This window comes from Sylvia atricapilla, chromosome 3, assembly GCF_009819655.1.
Source record: "Sylvia atricapilla isolate bSylAtr1 chromosome 3, bSylAtr1.pri, whole genome shotgun sequence".
NCBI classification, from domain to species: domain Eukaryota; kingdom Metazoa; phylum Chordata; class Aves; order Passeriformes; family Sylviidae; genus Sylvia; species Sylvia atricapilla.
In genome coordinates this window covers 5,988,354-6,013,928 of record NC_089142.1, presented here as the reverse complement: position 1 = coordinate 6,013,928, position 25,575 = coordinate 5,988,354, and the positions used below count along the sequence as shown (strand labels likewise).

At 37.3% G+C, this 25,575-nt stretch overlaps 1 protein-coding gene across 1 annotated transcript in view; it reads right to left on the bottom strand.

Annotated features, from left to right (window-relative positions):
* The window catches only part of CD2AP (CD2 associated protein), a 77,563-nt gene that overhangs the window by 3,216 nt on the left and 48,772 nt on the right, over positions 1 to 25,575 (bottom strand). The window contains exons 7-17 of the mRNA XM_066314696.1: positions 22,362 to 22,470; positions 18,869 to 18,960; positions 17,231 to 17,335; positions 14,795 to 14,831; positions 14,392 to 14,454; positions 10,937 to 11,096; positions 8,996 to 9,138; positions 2,769 to 2,884; positions 1,859 to 1,945; positions 1,062 to 1,246; positions 264 to 327 (exon numbers count right to left, since the gene is read on the bottom strand). Coding sequence (XP_066170793.1) covers positions 264 to 327; positions 1,062 to 1,246; positions 1,859 to 1,945; positions 2,769 to 2,884; positions 8,996 to 9,138; positions 10,937 to 11,096; positions 14,392 to 14,454; positions 14,795 to 14,831; positions 17,231 to 17,335; positions 18,869 to 18,960; positions 22,362 to 22,470 — 1,161 coding nt within the window. The remainder of the gene's footprint in view (positions 1 to 263; positions 328 to 1,061; positions 1,247 to 1,858; positions 1,946 to 2,768; positions 2,885 to 8,995; positions 9,139 to 10,936; positions 11,097 to 14,391; positions 14,455 to 14,794; positions 14,832 to 17,230; positions 17,336 to 18,868; positions 18,961 to 22,361; positions 22,471 to 25,575) is intronic.

Here is a 25,575-nt window from a genome sequence, read left to right as displayed (position 1 = left end):
GCAGAATCCAGCAACACTAAACTGTACTCCCATCCCAACATCCACACTGATTGTTACAAATAAGATTCCAGAAAAAGAAAGCTAAACTTGGATCTTCTCTATACATCCAAATGCCTTATGAGACATTCACTCAGTCATAAAATAAAACAGCAACACAAAAAGAGACTGAACAGGTTTGTTAAGACTTTCCTGTGACATTAAATCCCAGAACAAAGCCTACGCACCCCTAAGCTCCCCATGCCCTCCCAAAGTGATGACATTACCTCCAGATTGCTTCGCAACTGCTTCTCTTCTTCCAAATCCTTCTTTAGTTTTTCCAGTTCTCTCCTGATAGCATTTAAGATAGAAACAGAAGTTAGAAGGGGGAAAAAGAAACTTCACATCACTGAGGACAGGACGTACAGGCCTTGTTTAAATTTTACAAATGGGATTCACAAAACAAGGCATTTAATACCCCACCAGTGAATTGTTACTCCTATCTGTTAGACCACAAATTTCTACCACCACTCAACACTTCTTACCTACTGCTATTCACCTATCCCTAAATTTTAATCCCAGTTTTAAGGAGGCTACTTAAAACTTTGTGCTGTTATTTAAAATTTAAAGTTGAATTCAAGCTAACCTAAAATAACCTGTCTACTTCTACACAGAATAAATTACTTAGACTTTAAGGTACCTACCAGCCATGTCAATACTGCAAGTACTTGTGCACAGTGTTACACAAGGCCTGCACATGTACTTTACCACAAAAAATTAACTACTTTTCCTTACAATGAAAACACAAATTGTTTAAGAAATAATTTCAAAAAGATGTAACAGATGCAGGAATGCAAAGTAGGAAGGAAAAAATGCATACAAATTCCAAAAATACTCTGATATCAAATTTGTATGCATTTAGGACATATAGCAAGATCAATTTCAATAGAAAATACCTGAATACATCTATTTATGTACTAATATGTTATTAGCATAGAATTGCTTTCTTATTTTAAAGTCTGGCATTGAAGACATTTATAATATGTTTATATAACCCTTTGCAGAGTGACAAAGGAGATATTTACCCATGCTCTTTCTTCAGTGCATCTACTAAACTCATTAAATCATTTATCTGAGTCCTGAGCTCTTCCACAGAATGTTTTTCATCCTCTGTTTCTTCTTTAAGTTGGAGGTCTCCAGGTAAAAAGTCGAGTATGACAGAACTTGGTCTCTGAGATGAAGATGGAATCACTGGGCTGAATGCAGATGGCTAAAAACATAAATCAGTACAAAGGTAAGAAGTGAAATCTTTATGAACTGATTGCTTACAGCACACAGGTTGTACCAGGATGGGAACTAAACATGATAAGTTCCCTTAATTTTCTACCTAAAAGGTAAAAATCAATGTCCAGTTTGAATGGATTACTGGAGTATATGAGATAGTTACTTTATACAGCTCTTAATTAAGGATTTACCTGAGGTTCATGTAGTCACTAAAAAAAAAAACTATTTACTGCAGTCCTCTACACTTAAAAAAATAGGTGATTTAATGGAGCCCAGTGGATCATTATAAATAAACTTTTGAGCTTTTTGCTGATCTGCTCAGTTGTCTGTCAGGAGACTGAAGGCTGAGCAGATATGGCATTTACTTGGGAAATAACCACCTGATAAAGCAGTTCTTATCAGAACTTATGCATTTTTTAAGTATAAATGAACTTCAATATTAAATTTCTTACTATGAACTTTGTATTAAATGACTCAGCTCACTTGTACTTAAATATAAGCAGTAGCATTATTGCATGAACTTGTACTGGAAATGCAAAGAGGATGACCAGAACACCAAGCTGCCTGGTACTCCTCTAGCTCCTTAGTAGCACCATACCTTCTTTGTTTCAACTGGCTTTGGTTTGGCACTTTCTTCTTCTTTCTGCACCTTCAAAATTTTTTCTGGACTCACATTTTGACTTGCCTGGTAAACCATTCATAAGGAATGAAAAGGTTTTCAGAATAAAAAACAAAACAAAATCCCAAACAAACAAAACAAAAAAAGCCCAACAGAACTTAAAAGTAAATTAAAAAAAAACTTTGACATGTTTCTAAAAACACAATAGTAAAGGGGAAAATCAAGTAACTAAACTGAAATTGCTACACTAGCAGACTTTTCTGTCCCTGACATTTGGAACTTTCCTTACCCACATTCGGCTGAACTCAAATCAAACACAGGAATCTTGGGCAGGATTTTCAGGCATATTTGCAATACTTAACTCAATGACACTTTTGGGAGCCTGTTGGTGCCTCCATAAAAAACAAATTGGCAGTAACTGTAGATGGTAACTGGCATGACTAACTATGCAACATGCAGTGACAAAAACTGATTTCAAGGACTCTGCATCACCTGCTTCGCATTGTCTGCCAATCCCACATCACCACTAAGATCACAAGCCCCACATTACAGCAGCATTACATTACAGATTTATAAGGGTCAATTGTCAAAGTCACTAAAGACACTTTCAGATCTGTGTGTATGTACAACACCTATTTCACCATCAACATTTCCTGCAGCAACACCCCATAGAACAGAAACACTTCTTCAGCTGCAACACAGCTCCAGTTATTTCTCCTACATTCACTTCCCTGCTGGGAATGGATCTCCCTGCATACAACACCTACTGAATCCCTGCACCATTTTGATCTCAGATAAATGGCTCACAAGACTGCTCCCCAGTGCAGTCCAGTTTCTTGGGAAGTCAGTTTTTAGTTCCCTACTAGGAGAACAGCCCCAAAATACTCACAGGACTACTGCTATTGAAACGGGAAGGCAGCCTCCTACCAGGCATCTTGGGCCGGTTCGCAGTCGGGTGTGACAGATTATCTGAGGTAGATATTACATCATCAAAGCTTAACTGATCTACAAAAAGATGAAAACAGAGACCACTATCAAGACCAGAAGATTTTGCTATGCTCTTTTTATCACTTCTTTTTTTTTTTAGCTTGAGACACAAAAAAGGAGTTATCAGAATTCTTTTTGCTTTGAGGATTTTCAGCATATACAACATATGAGGTATCTGAAACAACTGCACGACTTTGACATATCCGGGAAACTGTATTTTCCCTCTTGAAAAAAAAAAAAAGAGTTAATTCAACTAGGACTTAAATTCAAGTTAATTTGTGTGAACAGAAGAATGCTCTAACAACATGGCAGCATCTGCAGAAGATATATTCATTACTTTTTCTAAGAGTACTTTTTTCTGCCATATTCAACTACTTGAGAGTGTATTTTCTTGCTGTCAAACTTGCACGAAAAGCATAAAAATGCAAATTTAGTGACCAAAACAAAAAATAAAAGCAAAATGGTAAAGTATACATTGGTGTACTCCACATGTTGGTGAAAGCCAACAGGACATTAACTACACCTATATCTGTGCAGGGTAGTTTTTTCATGTTCAGGATCTAAAGATAATACACAAAATCATAAAGTCTTTCATAAAACAGCTCAAAACTCTACTCTTGTCCTTTACTCAATCACAGAGATCTCTTTGCTTATTAGTACCTTTATGCTCAGACCTCTAGGTAAACTCTCTCTCAGACCAGCAGGAATGCTTTACATTCTCTGGGAACAGGCAACTTCAGTAAAGAAGTTGGTAACAGGAAGAACTGACCACAACTAGTCTTAGTAATGTAAGTATTTCACCTAAGTAAAAACAGGACTTAGCCTTTTCTCCACAAAAATAAATATACTTACCTGACAACAGATGTTTAGTGAGACTGAGTGGTGTTTTTTATTTAAGCATTGACATAAGATTACAGTTATTATATATAAATTGCAACCCAGATTCATCACTTTTTCTATAACTAAAATGCCACGCATTTACTACAGGCACCATAAACAACATTCAAGATTCTTTGATTTTTTTTTTTCATGACCTCTGGTTCTTCCTTGACTCTATGATTTAGCAAATACAACCTACAATATCTCTTTTCCTATGTTCCCATTAAGGGTCAGATAAAAAAAAAAGTTGGGTACACTGAGCCAGACCATTCATACTCCATCAATGTCTGGATGCCTTGAAATAGCTGATTAATGCACTTTGTCAAAGCTAATTTATACCTGTAGGTACTAAGTTTTCCACTGAATGTTTTAATTGACTTTAATGTGTTCTCTGCATTAATACCCTTGAAGACCTTAGAACATTCAGCTCCTTTGGACAGCCCTGATCAAACTTATTTCATCACCCATTCCTTTATAGCACTGTCACCAATCAGTTTTGCTGCTTTTTACTTCTATTCAAGAGAAAGTCAAGACAGTCTTTTGCAAACATGCAATCACACCTGCAATTAAATAAGCGGGGGAAAAAAATAAAGGAAGGAAGAAACAGAAGAGTGATGAATGGCAAGCAGCTGATGGAAAAGAGGATGAGGGAGAAATAAATGAGAAGGGATTTCTGTTCTAGTCTGTGCCAATAAAATATTTCATTTAATACACTGCAAGCAACAGTGACCACTGGCTCATCTTCATGATCTTTACTCAATTATTGGTAATCCCAGAGTATGAAGCTGTCAGAGTCACAGAGTGGTTTGGGTTGAAGGGACCTTAAAGATCACCCCATTCAAGCCCCTGACATGGGCAGGGACACCTTCCCTGGACCACGTTACCAAAGGGGAAATTAGGATTTATGTTAGTAAGGTATCATTAGAAAGGTAACAAGAAAAACTTTTGTGCCTTTTTCCCTCATCTCACTAATTTCTGACTTTAAAAGATCCTTCTTTTGTCACTCCACAGAAATGACAAATCATTTTGCAAGAAATTTAAGTAAGAATTATAAATTTAGTTGCTATTATGACTGTAATGCCAGTCTTTTCTCCATGAAGAGTAAACATTAGGCATATTAACAATATTGAGAAAAACGTAAAGTTTGAAAAAAAAAATTCACAATATTTGACAATACACGAAGACTGCTACAGCCCTGAACTGTGTACTACTTAAATATAGATGGTGGGATGATACAAAAGTCAAGGATTTTTCCATATTTTTAAGAGCTTCTAAAGGAATTTGTTACACCTGAGAGAATTGCTCAACATTAAGATTTGGCCAGCAGTTTCCAATCAGAGGGAATTCTGACTGTACTCGCATTTTTCTTTTTACTTTTCCAATTTATTGCTTTGGTATAGGGAAGAAATTAAAACACAGGTTGGTGGAAATAGGAGTTTGAGTTTTTTGGTGGTGGTAGTAGGCTGATTGGTTTTACTGTGGGCTTAGGGGGTTTATTTGATTGCTGTTCTTTTTAAACAGCATTTTTAGTTATTTTAAAGAAAATTTAACCAATAAACCATTAAACTAACAGAGATATTGATGAAATTCATTTAAAGTTCACAGTCTACACCCATTTCAATCAATAAAATGATTTATCAAATATGATTCTCATAGACAGCCTGTAAGCAATTGCTAAAGGAAATCCCATCATAGTGCCAAAATAGCAATACCACACATCTGGAGATAATCTGGGTCAAAAAAAAAACTTTATGACTGAGCAAGAGCACCTTTCTAACAAGATGAGCTAAGCCTAAAGTTACACATAATGGACTCCTAGAAATGTCTCTTCTAAAAGGTTACCATGAATCCATCACAGAGCTGTTAGGAGCTTTGAGAGGTACAATTAATGAGAGGCTTTGTTAATATTTCTGAATGCTTCAAGTGTATTCACAGCAGCTTGTCTTAAAAAGCCTTCACAAAAAGAAGCAAAGCTGAAGGGTGGCTGAAGAAATGATGGTTCCACCATCTCATGTGGCTGGGGTTTAAATACCCATGATACAAGTGAAACTTATCCAACATTTCAGAAGATAAGAATTCACATTAATCTGTGGAGTAAAAAGATGGTGCCTTTTCTCCTATTACTCATCTTGCTGAGATTTTCCCAAAAATATTCAGGGGACAGCTACAAGCTATAAAGTATTTAAATGCCCAAAACCTTCAGGATTATGTTCTTTGTGTGTACAGAATGATAAAGCCATTCAACCTACATACACCAGATGTGTTAAAGGTACTGAACATATTTCACTACAAACAAACACTAAGTTTGGCTTATCAATAGCTCAACTATAAATTTTTTCTCACTTTTAGTCCCCACCACTCATAATGGAAAGGCCTACTTAAAATAACTCCTTTAACAGCTAAGGAAAACAGGCATTCAAACAAACAAACAAAAAAAAGTGCATTTTTAATAGAAACCCCAAGATTTTAGTACCAATAATTGCAACTGAAAACCATGCTCACAATGTTAAGAAGAGGATATGTGTATGGAATAAAGCATTTGGATTTCCTTAGAGATTGTTATCTTACCAAAATGGAGAAGGGTAGGGTAATTTCCTGACACGTAAGAAGGGAAACATGGCAAACAGGATAGGAAACAAAATCTGGAAAGAAAAGTCAAGGAGAGGAATGTCTAGAAAAAGATTCTGAACAAAAAAACTATTTTACAAAGCAGGAAAAAGAAACATTCGTAGAAGAAACAGAATTGCTTTACATGTTCAGCATGCCAGTATTACAGCTTTAGTCTTTTACAGCATTTGATTCTAATCAAACGAAGAAACATTTATGCAATTTTTCAAATAAAACTTCAAGAGTAGTTATTTCAATGTGATCAATGTTTCTAAATGGTTCTGATTATTTGTCCTTATCTGATGACTGGTGACATGATTTTGGCATGGGGTGGGTTGATTTTTTCATTGCAGAATATTTACAACTTCTTATGCTAAACTGAAAGTGGCTCAATCTAAACTTCACTTCATGGTCAAACTAAGTTGCAAAAACCAGGACTCATATTCAAAAAAAAATTATTTCCTAAAAATTAATGTACCTCAGGATCATAATCCAAAGAGGGGGGGAAGAAATAAAAAATAAAGACTCTGGTAAAGCAGTTGCCAGCCCCAGCCATCTGTTTCTCCTCATCTTTTATTAATACCTATTCTAGTTATTGTAATGTTAAACAGTCTTAAATGTTATATAAGGACCCAACATCTTTTTTTTATAGTTTTACACAGCCTTGGCTGCACAGGGTATTATGTCTTTAGCAGTACAGTATGTCGAGAATTAGAGCATGAGATCCATTACATTTTACTGGCAGGAGTTTGGATCAGTCCCTTTTCACAAAAGCAGTAGGAGTGACTTATGCAGATTGTTTTAAGGTTTTTGTCAGTTGGACAAAACAGATGATTTCTGAAACTTTCCTTCAACTGCAGCTCCTTCACCCTTTTCAGCGCTGCAGCCCCACATGAACTGCCTGAGCCTCCTTTGCTTGCTGTGCACAAACAGATCTGAAGAGACCTCACCCATGAGCCCATTGTGACCCCTGTGTCCTGCCCCATCTAGGTATTAAAATCTTTAATTTCTCCATAAGCCTGTAAAAACTTAGGTTAGCAAAAAAGTCAGAGATTCATTTTCCTCAATCTGTGTAAAATTATTCTTTTTCTATCACAGAATATTCTGAGTTGTAGCATATACATGAACACCTGAGAACACAGGTACTACGTTGCCACCCCGGTTATTAAACATGTCAAGATAACTGAATGTAAAGAAAAATATATATATATATATATATTCTAGCTGTTTTCATAGGGAGTTTTTCCTAAGGTTAAATGATACTGTGCTATAAATTAACACATCTAGCACAACCCTAGAGATAATCATAGAATTTATTATACTAGCTAGAAAGCTGATAATCATAGAATGGCTTGTGCTGGAAGAGAACTTTGGGATATTCACCTTCCACTATCCCAGGCTGCTCCAAGCTCTGTCCAACCTGGATACTTCCAGGGATGGAGCAGCCACAGCTTCTCTAGGCAACCTGTGCCAGGGCCTCACCATCCTCATATTAAAGAATTTTTTTCTACTATTTAATCTGAGTAGTATAACTTCTGTATTAAAGACATACATGAATTCACCTTTCCTCATATAAAGCATTTACATTTTAAAAGCATATTTTAACATGCTCAATGAAAGAAAAGTCTGGAGTATTCTTCTCTATTCCTAAACTACTTCGGTTCTTCTGGTGCATTATTTTTATCTTCTAGATGAATTTAGTATACTTTGGACCAACTATTCTACAACTAGAATATCATAATTTGCCTTAATGAATAAAGATATTTATGGTCTTTTTAAATTTATTATTAATAATATCTTTTCTGAGACAAAAAGTTGCATTTGAGATATGCAAGATGAGCACTGCAGGTGTAATTCGCTACAGCTTCTTCTGAAGTGGTTAATAATAAAATATAAATAATTTAGAGTTTAGAAGAAATATGCCCACAGCCGCTGATCTCTGCCTAAGTGACACACAGAGGTCAGTCAAGGGCTAATAGTATCAGTACAGTAGTTCAGGGACTCTGATCATTACATGTGGGTGCTTTAACCAAGGGGTTAAAGCAAGGGTTTTACTGGATGTATTCAGAATTAAGGAGATGCCAGGTTTGGCTCAAGGTGCTTTAAGCAAAGCCATAAGTGCACTATTCAGATGTATGTACAACGCTCCATGCTTTTTTAAGGCCCCAATTTGATAAAGTCAAAATCTAGAATAGCTCTGAACTAAATCACAGGAGGCCAAAGATAATGGCATTACTAAGAATTCTGAAGTTAGCTAGAAAAGCAGAGTTATCTGAGCTGCAAGAGCAGAACAAATTGGACCAGCCATTAAGAAAACAACTCCATAAAAACTCAAGATGAAAGTGGCAGCAAAAAAAAAAAAAAAATGCAAGCTTTCAAATTAGAAGAACAAACCATTATCTCTGTCTCCCTTCCTTCCCACTGTCACAACCCAGGGCTCAGCAGCTACCTGCAAAAACCTTGCTGACATCTGCTCATCCCCTCCTGACTCTTACCTTCAGCTGCCTACAGCACTTCTAAAAAAATTCCCAGGCATAAATGTGCTCAGTGGCACTTTGAGTAAATCACTCCAAAAGCTTATTCCAGCCCTGTAAAACACAGCAAACCAAACAGAAAGGACCAAAAGAACATTTCTTTTCTTACCTGATTCTTTAGAGCTCTTTACCACAAGTGAATCTACCTCTACTGATTTTGGTCTGAGTGGCAATGGTTCAGAGTCTAACTTTGGTTTTGCTACTGGCTCAACTTCAGATTTTGGTCGAAGAGTAACAACTTCTCCATTAGTTCTATGGTAAGAAAACAAAAGACAAAACATACCTAGTCAAGAGATGAAATAGTCTAACAGAGAAACATAACAAGAATTAGAAGCAAACTGAAAAATTGTGGTAGTTTTATCACTTTCTAAAGCCTTGTTTTAAAATCAAGGCTTCTGGAGATCAATTTACTCAAATGAAAAACTATTCTTTTGTTCCAGCTCTTAGAGTTGTCAGATGTGCACAAAACCCATGTGAAAATAATCCAGAACTTTTTTACTACAGGACACACTTTGGCATTTCAGCCCAAAATATTACACTTGAAATGACAGGTGAGCTGAGTAACATTTTCATTAATACCTCTTGAAATTATTCAGAAATTGACTCCTTGACGTTAAAGAAATCTTCCTGTACAGGAATAAAGGCTGACAAGAACATGTTATTTCTTACTGAGTATGGAAAAAGCTACCTTGTAGCTTTTATTCAACTATGCATTCCTTCCATATCTGCTCACATCATTCACAGACAAAAAATGCCAAAGAGCAAAAAGAAAAAAATCCAAAGTAGTAAAACCCCCACCAAAATAAATAAAAAAGAATAGGTAACATTTTCCTTTACAATTCCTGCCATCACAAACCCATGCTGACCAGGCCTGATCACCTGGTTGGCCTGTGCATGCCCTATATAAACTGTGCCTCTTTCATTTATCCACCTCACAAAGCCTGTAAGATTTATTGCAGTAGAAAAAGAGACTGCAGCCTGATCTTCCTAAAATAATGTTAAAAACTTTCAGGTATTTAAATCTCTCTAAGATTTAAAGGTTTCAATTATTAAAGGCCCACAGCTTACTACAAAACTCTATTTAACTGCACCTGTGTGTCCCTTTAGAGCAGTAATAATTTTCTAAGCTGGAAAAGAATATGACTCGTGGTTTTTAAAAAATAACCTTTACTTGGTAAAGTGTCCAAAATATCAAGTGAATATAATACCATCTATACTGAAAAGTTATTTAAGGTGCAACTTCTTTGCTTTATTTGCACCAGGCCAGGTGTATCACAACCTCACTTTCTCAGTTTTTTCAAGCCAACTGAACATCCCAAAGGGACAGTTACCAGTCAGCTGTTGGTTTACACTTCTGGGTAAGGGCCTAGAAACTGCTTTGATGGAGGCAGAAAGGAAAATTCTATGTGTGGGAGATTGCATGGAAGCAAAATTAGTTTTAGTGAAAGTTTCAAACTCACGAGGAAAAAAAATTAAGTGGATCTAGAAGAAGCATTTGTTCCTATTTATCCAGTAACTCAACTGAAAAGGCTCAAGAGTAGAGAATCTGAATGTAGTTCTGCAGTAAGTGCTTCCTTCCCCAGAAGCAGACATGAGCCATAGTGAAGCATCTTTAGCACAGGTGCTCAGTTCTTCCTTTCCATCTTAACCTACACAAAGTGCTCAAGCCTAGAACACTAAGGCAGCTCAAATTTTCAGGGTTTTCTTCTACACGATAATAATTCTCGAGGGTCATGCCCACATTCTTTCACTCCACCCTGTTACTGTAGCTACAGCAGCCCCCAGATGAGCAATTTCATCTGCCCCATAGTCAGTTATGCTCTAATACTGACTCTGAGATAGATTCAATGTCTCAAAGGAATTGAAAGGCCGAAGTTCACACTGATAAAGACTTGGAGAACTAAGAACAGTGGTGGGTATAAGGCAAAAGTTATTCTTGTATCTTTTTCACCCTTATAGCACACATTTCTTCCCAACTCATCCATGGAGGAGGATTAAACAACAAATCAAACAGAATATTCTTGGTGACTGCAGTTTCAGTCATACTGACTTGGATGCAGATGATGGCAAACCAGGTTTCTCTGGACGTTTTGGGTGCAGGAGTCCTGCTCTCAGTAAGCTGTTGGTCTTGCTTGGAGGAATAGGCTTCTTGGGTGGTACTTGAGGAGCTTGAGGCTTCAAAGGCTTCTGGTCCAAAGCTCCTTTTTCATCTGAAAAAGGAAGTCACATTTCAAAAACCCCATGTTGTCTAGAATTCTTACACTGCTAATCAGTTAGAAAGCACCTGCTGTCAGAAATGCCTTCTTTGAAGATCAAAATGAAAAATAGAAAAGCAAGTGTCTTAAATGACACCTTATCAAAACACACAAACTACTTACCTGAACTCAAAAAGATTTATCTTAGAGTAGGATAAATCTTCCTACTGACATGAAACAGTAGCAATAAATTATGGATTCACATGACACTGCAAATGACAGCTAAGAACCAAAAATCTTTGTACTGCTTTGTCTTTTCTACAAATTCATTTGACTTCCTTTTAAAGAGGTAGGGGTTTTTGTTTTGTTGTAACTAGACTTCTTACACACAAGCAGCATAATTTATCTATGGAAGCAGAGGGGAGAGAAATGATTTTTTTTTCTGAATAGCTGAATTTATTTTATCTAAAGTCTACCTTCCTACAAAAAGATAGAAGTATGGATAATAATAATAATAAAAAAAAGTTGTATTTATTTGTTCAATGACTGCATGACCTAACTGAATCCTGTTCAGAGCAGCTGACATACAACACATGGAACACTGAAAAAAGCAAGGTCTTTACAAGCAATAGTTGAATAGGTTTCAACCCATGTGTCCCAACTCTACCCTGCTGGATAGGCAGAGCAAACTTTCTATTTTTCCCTGTAAAACCATGCCACAGTCCAGTATACACAAACTACTGAGTATTTAAAAAATAATTGCTAGGTTACAGCAAGGGCTTACAGTTCATTACAGTCACTGCCCTTACAGGGAAGTAAATCAGTAAACTGGGATGGAGAGAGTGACCTTCAGCTTTGATTCTCCCCATGCTCCTCTCCTGCAATTTGCTTCTAAGCAAGTATTGATCTGGTGTAAAATGTTTACATATGCTATGGATCTGGGAGCAGGGATGGGTATTTGCTTTAGCAAAGTGTCTGAACTGCCAGGTCTAGGACTGATTTTCTTTGGACAAGTCCTGCAGCCACTGAGCAGCCCTCCAACCCTGAAACAGGAAGAAGCAGCCAATGCTCTTTCACAGGACTATTAGGAAGCAAACCGATCCTAGAGATACTTCTGTCAAAAGCATTGCTCAGGGGCAGAATTGTCTTCTTGCTCTGGGACATTTGAACATCAGGAGGGGATATGAGCACAAAAACTGGCTGGGAACCCCTTGCAGTGTCTCTCAGCATGGAACTGAACTGGCAGGATGCTGAAGCAGTGGAAGGATTGGCCACACGGTGGGGCTGCCTGCCCTGAGCAAAGCAGCATTTCAGCAGCACCAGCCACTCCTGCCTCCCCACCCAGCACACATTATTTCCAGTTTTAAACACTCAACACCAGCCAGTACTAACTGCAGATCAATTGGCTTTATTGAAGCTATGCTGACCAAAAGTTGAGAACTACCCCTTTTGCTTTTAAAAATAAGTGAGTTCATAAACAGGGCAGAAAAAAATGCTCTCATTGAACCCTATTCCTGAACTCTCATCTGTCAGTTCTCCTTTCTAATACTCCCACTCAAAATCTGAATATAAAAAATGTCTATAGCTAAGTGGAGTAAGTTAACACCAAAGGCCAAAATTCACCATGAGCACAGAAACTGGGCATTTCTGCTGGACAAAATTACATGTCCTTTTTGGATTTTGCTCCTCAATGAAAAAGAGTGCTGGCTAAAAATGAACAGTTTAGTAATGGAAATAGAAGATACAATTCTGAAGATATTTACACTGGAAAAATTTTTCTACATAACACCACTAAGTGTCCTTCACTATAAATACAGAAATATTCACAGAAACTCTACTTCTAACTTTTGACCAATTTTTGATTGCAATTAAAGCCAGATTTATTAGTCTCCCAATAGGTACAAAAATGACATGGTTTGATAGTTTCTGATTAGAGCTGCTCAATTAATTTTTTTTTCAGAGAACTAGTTACAGAACAATTTCATACTTAATGGGTTTAATTACTAGTATTAACAAGGCTAATTTTCCACAAATACAAGTGATAAATGGACATATCTTCCAGTAAAACACTAGTGCTATCTAAAAATGTAATTTTTATCACCTGATTTGCAACTGAATACATAACTAATTTTTCGTCCTTCATTTCCTGTAGCTCAATAAAGAAGAGTTCTCTACCTTAAGTAATTTTGTGGAAGATTTCACATTCCTATGTTTTTTGGATGGTGTCAGTCAATATTTTTTCCTGTATTCCTCCATGAACAGTTGAGCTCAACTATGCAAAAACAACACTTTAGTCCAAACAGAACTAGTTTAATTTTAAACTCGCTTCAGTTTAGAAGAATTTAAAAGGAGCCAGGTGATCAACATTTCTGGAATCAAACAGCTGATCTCCATTCACACCTTAAGATACTGCTCCAACAGATAAAAATTACTTGTTTGCTCACATGCAGAAGAAACAGACTTTAAGAACTGACTTTAGGAAGTTTTTTCATAATCAGGACCTGAGAAGATGCCTTGTTAAAATGGGTGTAATAAAAACTGCCCAAGGAAGCCAAGAAACCCATCAGCAGCTTCACTAGCAGAACTGCTGGTCAGCCACAGTTCATCACTCACAGAACAGAGTGGTTTTGCAGTTTGGTTAAGCTGCAGGAACATCAGGATTTCTTCTGCAAGGCCCAACCAAGACATTTGCTTAAACTTCTCACTTTTAAACACAATCAAACATTTTCACTTGGCAAGTTTTTCAAACATGGAAAGAAGCCTTTTAGAACCTGTTTAGGTGACAATAGTAGCTTTGCCTCTGGAAAAAAACGTCCTTTAAGAATAAAGGAGTAAATGTCTTCAAATTCAGTGGAACTTGAAAATAAAAAATATAGCAAGAATTAACAGGACAAGAAATCTCTGAGTATTGTGACTGTAACCTCTACCTAAGGACTCTTGTATCTATTCTGTGTAGCTCTTTCAAAATACTTTTGATCAGACTGATTTTTGCAGTTAACCTTTCCCTTTCTAATAACTTAATATTGCTGCTCAAAACTTCAGCCACTGTCACAGAATTACCCCTCCACGAATTTAATAGTAACTATGTTACTGTGCAGTGCAATAACCAATCTTCAGAATGGAATGCAGTAACAAGAAATAAACATTAAAATGGGGTTTAGCAGTTCCTCTAACCACTCCAAAGATGTTTCAGTAACAGCACAGACATGACAACCTCAGTAGACGGTATCAAGGGAGTTTGTATGACAGCTCCTGAACAGAGAGCCTACTGCCAGAGCAGCCATGTCACCACAAAGAAAACTGTCCTTACCTTTTTCTTCAGGCCTCAAAGAAAGGAATTTCTTCTCTCCAGTTGGCAATTCAGGTCTTGCAGCTGAATGCAAAAGCAAACCACAGACATTTCTCAAAGAGTTTGAATTATCTTGGTCACTAACTAAAAATAAAACTCATGCCAAGTTATGTCTTCTTTTTTGCAAGGCGTGTGATACCATTTATAAACACTCAAGCACAGGAAATGGTGAGCTATTGTTTAAATGTTTCCAAAGTAGGTTTCATCATAATTTTAAAAACACATGAAATATGAAAAGTAGCTTCAAAGTGTGACTACAGCTACATACTAGGAAATAAAAAGCAACTTCTAAATTTTCTTTTGAAGACATGCACTGCTTCTGAAATGTAGTATTTTCTCAGACTGTGATACATGTACTACATACCTGGACTTTTAACTGGAGGTGGAGGTTTCTTTGGCTTCTGCAAATGAAGGCAGAAAAAACCCAAGTCAAACAAGCAAGCAAACAGATATTCCCTGTACCCAAGACAGCCTCATTTGTGTTTTGTTTTGCATACTGTAACGTGGAGCTTGTTTACTAGCTGATTTCGAAGTATTTCACAAAGGAGGAAATCAATTCAGACAGGAAACACAAAGACCTGGAACAATTCCTCTGATATCTCCCAGACAACCAGTTACAAAAACTCAGGTCTGTTCAAATGAAACCAGTGCTTCAGCAATGTGCATAAACAGAGGGGGAGAAAAAAACCTACAACCCAATAATTTCATCTTTTTTAGTCCAACGAATTGCTCTGATCACATTCATTTTAATTTCAATATGTAAACCTCAATCTCAGTCAGTATAATGCCAGTTTAAAAGAGTAAACCAGGTAATTTTTTGAACCAAAAATGATCACTTTCACTAAAAACAGATTTGTAAACTAAGTATCAGAGGAATGGCATCAATTTACTGACTTTTAAATTACAGGTGTAAGAATAAACAAATAGATGCTGGCAGCATTTGTTTCAAAGACTGCAGCAACACAAAAAACATTGATTTGAGTTCCCTTATCATTATATTTAAGTGGGAAAGATGGACGAACTACACCAGCCATTAAAAATATACAAAGTATCACAGTGAAACAGTCTGTATATTGAAATTACTATTTTGAAACAGTCATTCATCACTTTCTGATACGCTTGAAGTTGAATCTCTCTCCTCCCAAAAGGAGAGTGGTGCCTCTCAGGAGAGATCTCAACCACTCATCCTCAGAATGTGATTCACTAAATTGCTTTAGAAGAGGGGCCTTTCTGGTTTTACCAAGGACAAGATTTCCTGATAAAATTATTTAAAAGCTTACAAAACCACTTGTTCTTCACACAGGTACTGCTGAAACCATACAGACTCAGTTTAACACAACCCCTCCAAAAACGCCTTGCAGTGGGTATTTTTAAAACAGTTGCCATGGATGGATTTCACTTCTGTGCCCCTACAGCTATTGAGTAAGCTCTTTTTAATGCAGCAAGATTTTATTCTAACATGTGAAATGTAATTAAGCAAGCAGGAGAACCCATATTCAATTTCTTTCTCTGGTTTCAGAGGACACAAAAGCGAACGAACCTAAGTAACAAGATTCTATTTTCTTTCTTCCCCAAAAAAGTAATTACATTATCCAGCTGTGCAGCATTGCTGCCTATACCAAGAGCAATTAAACAGAGTTCAGCATCAACTTGCCATTATACAGTTCTGCTCTGTGTTTTTAGGAAGTCAGTATCGAATAGCTGATTATGATCACCAGCCAGCCAATGCCCTGAACCTCAAAGCTGCAGTGCAAGGTGAATCCCTGTGCTGAGACACTGCACACAAAGCAGAATAAAGGATCAAAGCAGGGGTATGCTGCTTAGGGTAAAAGAATGGGTTTTCCCCTGCTCTCTGTAGGAAACAACTCTGTATTGTGAAAGAGCAACCCTACCTACCCTCCCTTCTTGTATTTTATAGCATTTATACAGCCTTTGCACAGCTGAGAATCCACCTGAAAAGAAAATTCTGACTGAGGGTGGGAAGGTTTCTGTGTGAGGCAACTCAGGATAAATGATAAATCAGTAACTCATGATCTTGAGCTGAATCCATTCCACCTCGGGTTGATTTATATTTGGGATCTTAACACAACGTATTGTGTTACTTGTACTTGTTACTTACAATGTATTGATGAATTTGAGAATTAACACAAACATCTTTGCCACACAAACACGACAGAACCAAAACATCATAACTAATCTCAACAACAACAACAACAACAACAACAACAAAAAATTGTAAAACAAAGACCAAAATTATAAGACTGTTGAGTAGCAGATGAAAACATGAATTTCTACAAGTTAGTACACAAAACAGTGAAAAAATATTTCCAAATCCCACCCCAAAAATATTCTTCTTATACTGCAGCCTACTGTAAGTTTTGACATGGAAAAATCCCAGTCAGACCCAGAGGGGTCACTCAGCATCTTGTGATTACAGTTACTTAAGGACTTGAGATGGAAAAAGCCAACAGCTTATCTCCTTTCTAAACAGTAAGGGTTTAATGCAGTAATCAGTAACATGCAACACCATGGTATCAGAACTGCACCTTTTCTAAATGACCTGATCATCCTCATTAATTAAGAGTTTATCTCAAAAAACATACCTCTCTTTAGTATTTATGGACAGGTTAAGCACAAAGATTAACCTTTTCACCTTTCTTCTTTAATACAACTAGGTTAAGATAAAGTTAAAACTGCCAAAACTGTAACATTTTAAGCAGCATAATGTGCTGTGACCTCTTTTATTCTCTGCATTGTCATCAATAGTTTCTTGTGATACTAAATCGGTGTAAGAACTTACAGGGAAGTCTTTATCAGACTCTTGTATTTGAACAGCAAAGTTATCTGGGAAGACTCCTTCTTTACCATTGAGCTCTCCTCTCCACCAACCTGGCTCTCCAGTGTCCTAAAATAAACAACAGGTCACTTCAACCAATATTTACTTCTTCCCCAGAACAGATACAGGTACAGAACAACTTCTTCCCTTTTACACACAACATAAAGTAATTGCTTGTCTGAAACCGGCTAACTTAACAAGGGGAAACAGCTACAGATCAGATCAGGTTTGGTCAGTTTTTGTTTGTTTTCTAAAATGCAGGATTAAATTATATTACATCATGTAAGATAAGGGTATAAGGATAAGATCTGCAAAGGGAAGGAAAGTACATAAACCCTAGTTAAGACCTAACACACGACATTTGAGCTTCTCAGCTTCCTTGACGAGCAAGTTATTCAGTAAATACTTCAAATGTTATTGGCATGATGCACAATTCTACTACATAAAAGTGATTCTGATGTGATGGATCAGCTCCACTGGTCTGAAAAGGGTGAAGAAGCAAAGAATATACCCCACTGAGAGAAAAAATAACCACACTACGACAAAAGGAAATAAAATATTGGATAATGAATTCAGTGGCAGAGAAATCCATTACATGATGTTAGTGGATCAAGGCCTTTGTCCATAACAGAAAGTATGATGTTATACTTTACCAGCACAAATAGCAGCTTCCCTTTGTGCCTTAGATCCAAAAAAATCACAGAAATTATTTGGGTTGGAAGGGACCTGAAAGACCATCTAGCTCAAAACTCCAGCCCTGGGCAGTCTGGACAATTCTTCTTAGCTCCAATTTGGACCAGTGTGTGCTTGGGGTAAATTGGTTTAAAAAGACAGAGAGGCAAGAGATTGAGGGAGATGGGGGCAAGGGTTGCTGTGTCTACAAAAGGTCCTTCCATAACTACTCTTTTCCACTATACTTATGATCAAGGATGCTCATAATATAAATTATTTAATTCCATAAAACTAAAATTTTAATAGAGAAAAATGTGTGAAGTTTCCTTCAGCAACTGACTGAAGGTTGAAGATGAAACTTTCCACTTATTTAGGAAAATCATTATTCCTTAATATAGCAAGCATATAAACTAACAAAGGACTGCAGAATAGTGCTGGGAAATTAAGTATGGGTAGGTTTATTTCCTGTTTAGAACCATTTCTGCAACAAAATGATCTATCAAAAAGGTGCTTTCAGAATTCAACACAAATGAGAACATTCAACTAAATAATCATGTGTCTCTTACAGACAAAGTATCCCAAATTTGTCTGGTTATTCTGAATCACCAGCGGAAAAGAACTGTTTCTGATGAAGAGGCTGTTTGCAAAGCCTTTCCCATTTCTTCACTGTAAAGGCATTTGGTGCTGAGTGTCCACTGACCCCACTGGCCTTTGAGGACTCCAAGATAACCTCCTGCTCTGGAACTATCTTTGAAATCATCTGTATCTCCAGCAAGTGCAGCAGCAAAGAGTTGACTCTCACATGAGAGAAATCAGTCTACAGGAGTATCCACTCCAACAGACCCTCCTTGTTGTCAATTCACACACAACCTCCTTGTATAAAATTCACCACGGCCATACAGGTGGCCAGAGCAGACCAAACTTTCTTACCTTACTGATTATTTGAATGATCTCGCCTTCTTTAAAGCTGAGTTCATCATTTGAGCCATCATAGGAAAATATTGTCCTGCAATATTCCTTGGCTGGAACAGAGGAGCACAATTAATCTGGATACCATGGGTAGTAACATTCATTATAACAGCTCACTTATGCTGAGAGCTGAGAAATTCACACTATAATCACACTTTCCTTCTTGACCAGCCACCTGAGACTGCTTTCTGAATGTTCAAATCACAGGAAAAATAAGATTATATACTGATTGAGCAAAGGAAATAAATCTTTGAGACGTATAAGCCCCAAAACATTTTTTTTCACTACAGCAACTTAATTCAAGCCCTCTCATTTTAGAGGGAGAAAAGAGGCATTAAAAATGTAACAGAAAAAATCATAACAGCCCATCTAACCCCCCCCCCAGCATTTATATATTAAATTTTGAGCTACTTTACACAGAAATGGTTTCAAGCTTATTAGAATTTATATGTATTTTCTCAAAATTGATCTAAACTTCAAATTTGCAATCCTAATTAAATACAGGCAGTTGTTTTCAAGTGACATTCTTTATTAACATTTACAACTACAGAAATTTCAAGCGGCAGACTTCAGTAATTGTGCAGTGAAACCAAGTAACCTTAGCAAAGGCATTCCTTGGCTAAGCACCTGAAACCAGAGCTCATCTGAGCCATCAACTCAGCCACAGCCTCTTCTGCAAAAGCAGAAAGAAAAACTCTTTTCTTTCCATTTGGTAAAGTTCAAAACTAATCCATTTAAAATTGTAGTAACAACTGAAAAGGCAAGAGGATTTGTTTTCCTTTCCCACACTAGCACAAAAACAACCATGAGAAAGGCCAAGACACAAACATAGACTTTTTAACCCCAGGATATTTACAATAATTTAGTAGATAAAAAGATTGAATTTCTGTGTCTGACACTAAGAAAAAGGAAGCAAACAAAAAGGGCTCTTTAGGTGCTGCCATAACCTATCAGGTGTTTGGCACTGACATCACAATGAGCAGCTGCTTCACCCTCCAGTTAGAGCAGCACACCTTCAAGTCACAGAACCACAGAATCATCTGCAATTCTTTTGCTGGGTCCTAAGAGAATAAATCAGTTGCAGTCAAACCTTTTTGCTGCTGTTGTATTTTGTTTAACCAAGACACACTTCATTACTTTAAAAATGCACCAATTGTATTCACAAATAAAAACCAGTGATAATCACTATGTTAAAATGCCAAAGTATGCCAAGCTTAAAGAGATAATATATTGAGATGTATGTATGTCCATACATATGTAACCACATGAGCAATCTTAGGTACTTGTATTATTTTCATGTCTTATCTAGTAATCAAAAATGTTCAGCCATAGCCTGATACATTGTGGTTCATGAAGAATTACAGAAACATAAGAACCACATCAAAGCGCTTAATGTTTAAATTGAGGTCCAAAGCCCAAAATTCATATTGGCTCTGAAAAATAATTCCACAGGTATGCTACAAATACCTATCAAATATGAGGATTTTATCAGTAGTCACGAGTGACTGTAATACATTTCATTACATCCTGATTTGGTGAAAATATTTCCTTACTGCCTGGGGAGTTGGCCAGTATAACCCTTTACTTCCTCTCCTCCTCCAAGCACTCTCACTCCTCCTCACACAGACCAAGTCCCAGAGCAAACAAAAAGCAGTGCCAGAAAGGAGATGCTTCACTCTGTGCCAGCTGCCAGGAAGGCTGGAGACTGCCCAGGTCTCCATGTGCCAGGCACATGGCATTCTCCATGTAAATCCCAGCATCAGCACCACCAGGAAACCCAGACATGAGTTTGTACAACTTCCCCTTTAGCATCTTATTTTGTGAGCTTGGTATTCTGCCAGTAGTTAAGTTTAAGAAAGATTCCAATTTAACTTTACAGCATTTAAATTTCAGTAAATGTTTTTAAAAGAACTTAGTTCAAAGTTAGTCTTTTCCAAAGTCTTAAGACTAGCATTAGAGTAGCAGGAATCATATAGATACTGTATCCTAGCATAACTGGGGGGAAGAGGGGTCAAATTGTGATTATTTTACTTTTTAAAGAAAGGATTTTTACATACTTACAGCAGAAGCCAAAACAAGCTTTTAAAACCAAAAGAGCCTCACCAAAAAATAAGTCACGCTAGCCTAAACATTTCAGAGATCTGTGTTTATCTGCTAACAAAGGAGCACAGATTATTTGAAAACCTGAGGATGACATCCTGAAAACTGAGGATGAGACACAAACTACACTATGGTCTATATTTAAATAAAACACTAAGGAAGGAAAACAAGCTTTCTTCCTAAGGTTTAAGATGTTCTTATCTGGTGTCTATAAGTATTACCTACTGATGTTCTTCTGCAGCTTCTATTATGGTCATACTTAAGTTCCTCTCTGATACATTTGTTTCTTTGGGAAGGAGACTCAGCACAGCTACAGGATTAGTCCAACTTCCAGACTTTTACCATGAGATGCACCTGAAACTATGAAAAGAGCTAAATACTGAATGTTTTGTGTGTCCAGCATTAAATGTCAGGATTTTTTCTAGGCAGAGCTGAGTTAATTTTTATGCTAAGTTTTAGAAAAGTCAGATTTCAAAGTGCTCATGGCTGCATATTGTCTGCTGGTTTTTAGAGCAATTGCACTGGAATGGTTTAAAAACAAGATGTCACAGTTTTCTTATTTCTGCAAATTATGCATTCCATAGAAAACAGCACACCAAAATAAGGCATTTCCACATAAAACAAAAATATACTTAAAATTACAATATAGAAGCTGACAAAACGTCTGCTCTGGAACTGGAGAAATGAGCAGTTTACACATCACATAATCAAAGTTAATTTTTCATACGGGGTTGGCACTCCCACAAGGTGTTTTGGGTTGGCTTAAAAATATTTCTCTTAATACAACTGTGCAATTTGGCAGCTAAATGAAGTCATAAATTCTTAAGAGATAATAAAAAAAGAAAAAAAACCAGTATGAACAGAACAAGAATGGAACTAGATTATCAAGGGAACAGACCTCAACACAACACGAACACCAACTTTCTGATGCAAGCTGCCACCTCTACAGAGAATCCTGAGCCTAAAAAGGAACTTGTGTAACTTGTGCTGAGAGACTGTTCCATGGAAATTGGTCTCCACCATCCCATCAGAATAAAACGAGGCAGAAAGTAACTCCCTTTCAACATGTCAACAAAAAATTAATGCAAAAGCACTGTTGCAACAAAAGTTCCTACTCCAGTCTTATTCTGCTCTGAGAGACAACCTTACAAATATTTTTGATTCTTCTTGTACAGAAATGTAAGCAAAAATTCCTCTAGACTTTTTTGCATTTGCATAACTCCTCAAAGGTACAGAACATTACACAAAACTCCAGTACATGCAGACATTTTAGATTTTAACAAAAAAATTAATAACCAAATAGCTCATAAGAAAAGACTATCACATAACAGATGTAAATAGCCATCAGCCTTACCTTTTGGTTTACTTTCAGCTTCTGGTTTTATTACTTCAGGTGTGTTTTCAGTTTTTGTTATACTGGGAAAATGAATTAACTTTGTTCCAGAGGGATGGTTAGGTAATGGCTGTATGAAGGGAAAAGAACTCTGTGAATAAAATTCTTTAGAGTTTTGTTTTTGATTAAGCTATAGAACACACTGAATTTTTCATTAGCTGAGATGATGAAAATTACCATCTTTGAGAGAGCTTTAATGAGCTTTTCCATTAAGCACTTAGCTTACTGTATTTACTTCATTACAGATACTGCAATTAGAGTTTGTCTACTGAATGAAGACAGACCACAGCTTTCAAACTGGAAGCTGATCTCAGGATATGGCCAAATATTCTTTAGTAATTGTTTTTCAGCCATTCCAGGTGTTACTCTCCCATTAGCCTGAATATTGCCTCCTCCAGCACATAACAGAAGCAGTTATTTAACAGCTCTGCTCAGAGTAACTCACTGGCCATGCTTACTTTGCACTGGAATAAGGCAGAGATATTCAGCAGCCATACACCACCTCAGACAAACAGGTTTTAACTACTCAGACAAATGAAAGAGAATAGGAAACCCCATCCCAGCTTCCCTTCACTCTCAGCAATTTGTACAGAACAAGTCACTAGAACTAATACAGAACAAATCTCTAGTCCCAAGTGTCACTAGAGATTTCTCCTAAATGAAAAAACAAAGAGTCGTTGCCACTAAGTTTCAGAGTTAACATCTAAACAAAATAAATTACAGAGTATTCAATTTTTCCCCTCAGAAACTTACTGAGCTGCCAAGGCAGATTCTGGCAGCTTCAGCTGCGTCCACTTCTTCACACCCAAAGAGCTACAAGCACAGAATATGATCTTACAGTTACATTACCTGAGCAGCCCTAACAGCATTACGGATGTGAAAAATCCCACCACGTGTAGTTACTCTGCTCATTTTCATCTACAGTTCAACTTTGCAGATCTCCTGCTGTCAGAGAAACTGCCAGGGTTTACTCTCTTTAGAACCAGACAATGCCTGTAGGCTGGTGCTTGGTGCCTCTGACATAGCATAGAGGATGCCAAGGTCACTTGGGATGTTCCTGCAGTACCTATGCAATTTAACTCTCTCCAGAATGGTATATGAAGGAAACACTAAAATAACCCTCCTCTGAGATTAAACACCTCCAGCATGGTAATAGTTCTCTGCATTTCCCCCTTCCAAAATAAGATGCAATTAGGAGTAAGAGAGGAAGTTTAGGCAGACAGGGTATAAATAGCCTGAGCCCAGGCAGGAGGCTGGAAGAGCTGGAACAATCTTCTGCAGCAGCATACAAACTCTTGGGCACTTTGGATCCATCAGTGCTCAGCCTTCCTCTGCTGAACAATCTGAATTCTCCAAAGGAAAAGAGCCCTCTCTCCTCTTCACAGCCTTTTTTTTTTTTTTTTTTTACTGTCTTAAAAGACTGACAGTGTTCTCCCAGCATTTCACCAACTAACCCCAAGGCTAGTTAAGCAGAAATCCAAGGAAGCCATCTATTTTCACAAGAGCTTAATAAGAATTCTCTGCCTTGGGCTCTCCATGCTGTTCTGTAGGTCTGTCCACCTTTGGGATGACTTTGGAAGCAAGTGTAAGTGGAATATCAAGTTCTAAACTAAAATGTCTATTTCTCTGACATTAAGCTATGCAAAACTGTTTTCTCATTTCATTTCCTCTCTTGATGAGAAGTGACCTATAAGACCTTTCCAGACAGACCAACCAAAACTGCACAGCACCAGCATATTTTATTGCTTATACACAGCCAAATAGAACAATTCAAAAGGTCTGAGCAGACTCTTCATACTAATTACACAAGTTTGGATAGGCTTTTGTATTTCCAAGTGAGAAGGCAGACAGGAGGAAAGCACCCTTTTGAATGATCAATCTCATGACAAGAAAGGAAACTGCAAGTTAAGTCCTGAAAACCTACTCTAACAGCATTCACATGAAGATGCAGTGATCACAGACTGCCACATGAAGGGACAAAGGAGAGGAATGAGGAGAATCCATTTGACTTCACAGAATCAGAGAAAGGTTTGTGTTGGAAGCGACCTTCAATGACCATCCAAGTCCAGCTCTCTGCCATGAGCAAGGACACCTCCCACAAACCCAGACTGCTCAAAGCCTCATCCAGCCTGGCCTTGAAGAATTCCAAAGATGCTGTAACCATAACTTGTGTGGCCAACTGTTCCAGCCCCCACCTTCCCCACCATGAAGAGTATCTTCCTTATCTCCTCTCTTTTCTTCCTAAGTGTCCTCCTTCAGTTTAAGCCACTGACCCTGGTCCTGTCATTACAGACTTCAGTAACAAGTCTCTCTCCATCCATGTATCAGTCTATATACTGAAAGGTTGCAGTAGGGTTTGCCAAAGACCTTCTTTTCTAAGCAACACCTTCTTTAGGAGGCAACATTCCCTGAGCTTTAAACAGAAGCCAACACACTTGCAACTTTTCCAAATCATCTGATGCTCTGACCAGACCAGAAACAAACACTACACACATCATCCATTGCTCTGAGCATTGCTGTTGAGGGAAAACACATTCAAGGAAGCCTCTGACCCTTCCTCCTCCCAGGGACTCACCCTGCTTTTTGCATTACACCATTACAATTATTACCACAGCAGAGGAAAACAAATCACTCACCAAAACAGCATTAATGACCATCACCTCCCCAAAAAAATCAAAATGGACGAAGGCCTTGAAAGTCTTCTTGATCACCTGAGTCAAAAATTAAACTCTGGACTCTGCCTTTATTTTATCAAAAACTGAAAATACATATATAAGCTCCTGGAATAATAACTTCAAGTTGAAGGACTGAGCACTGTTGCTGTGCTTCCAAGGAGTAAGAGTGCTCTCAAGTTCAGATCAAAATAAAATTCAAACTACAAAGAATAAAAGTGCTCCTTTTCCCACTCACTCAAAAAAAATGAGGGAAAGAAAATGCAAAATCCTAGAGTTGCATTTTTCAGGCTTACACAGCCAGTAATTTATGAAGCCAGAAGCTTGGCAGTACTCACTGCAGGTAATGGCAGTTGACACCTAGGACAGCAACCTCAACATCTGCCAAAACTTGAGGAATAAAAACCAAATACACCAAAATACAAAGAAATGCCAAAATATTCCTTGTTTTAAAACACAAGATTAACTTTCATAGAAAGACTTAATTTTCTCTCAGACTATAT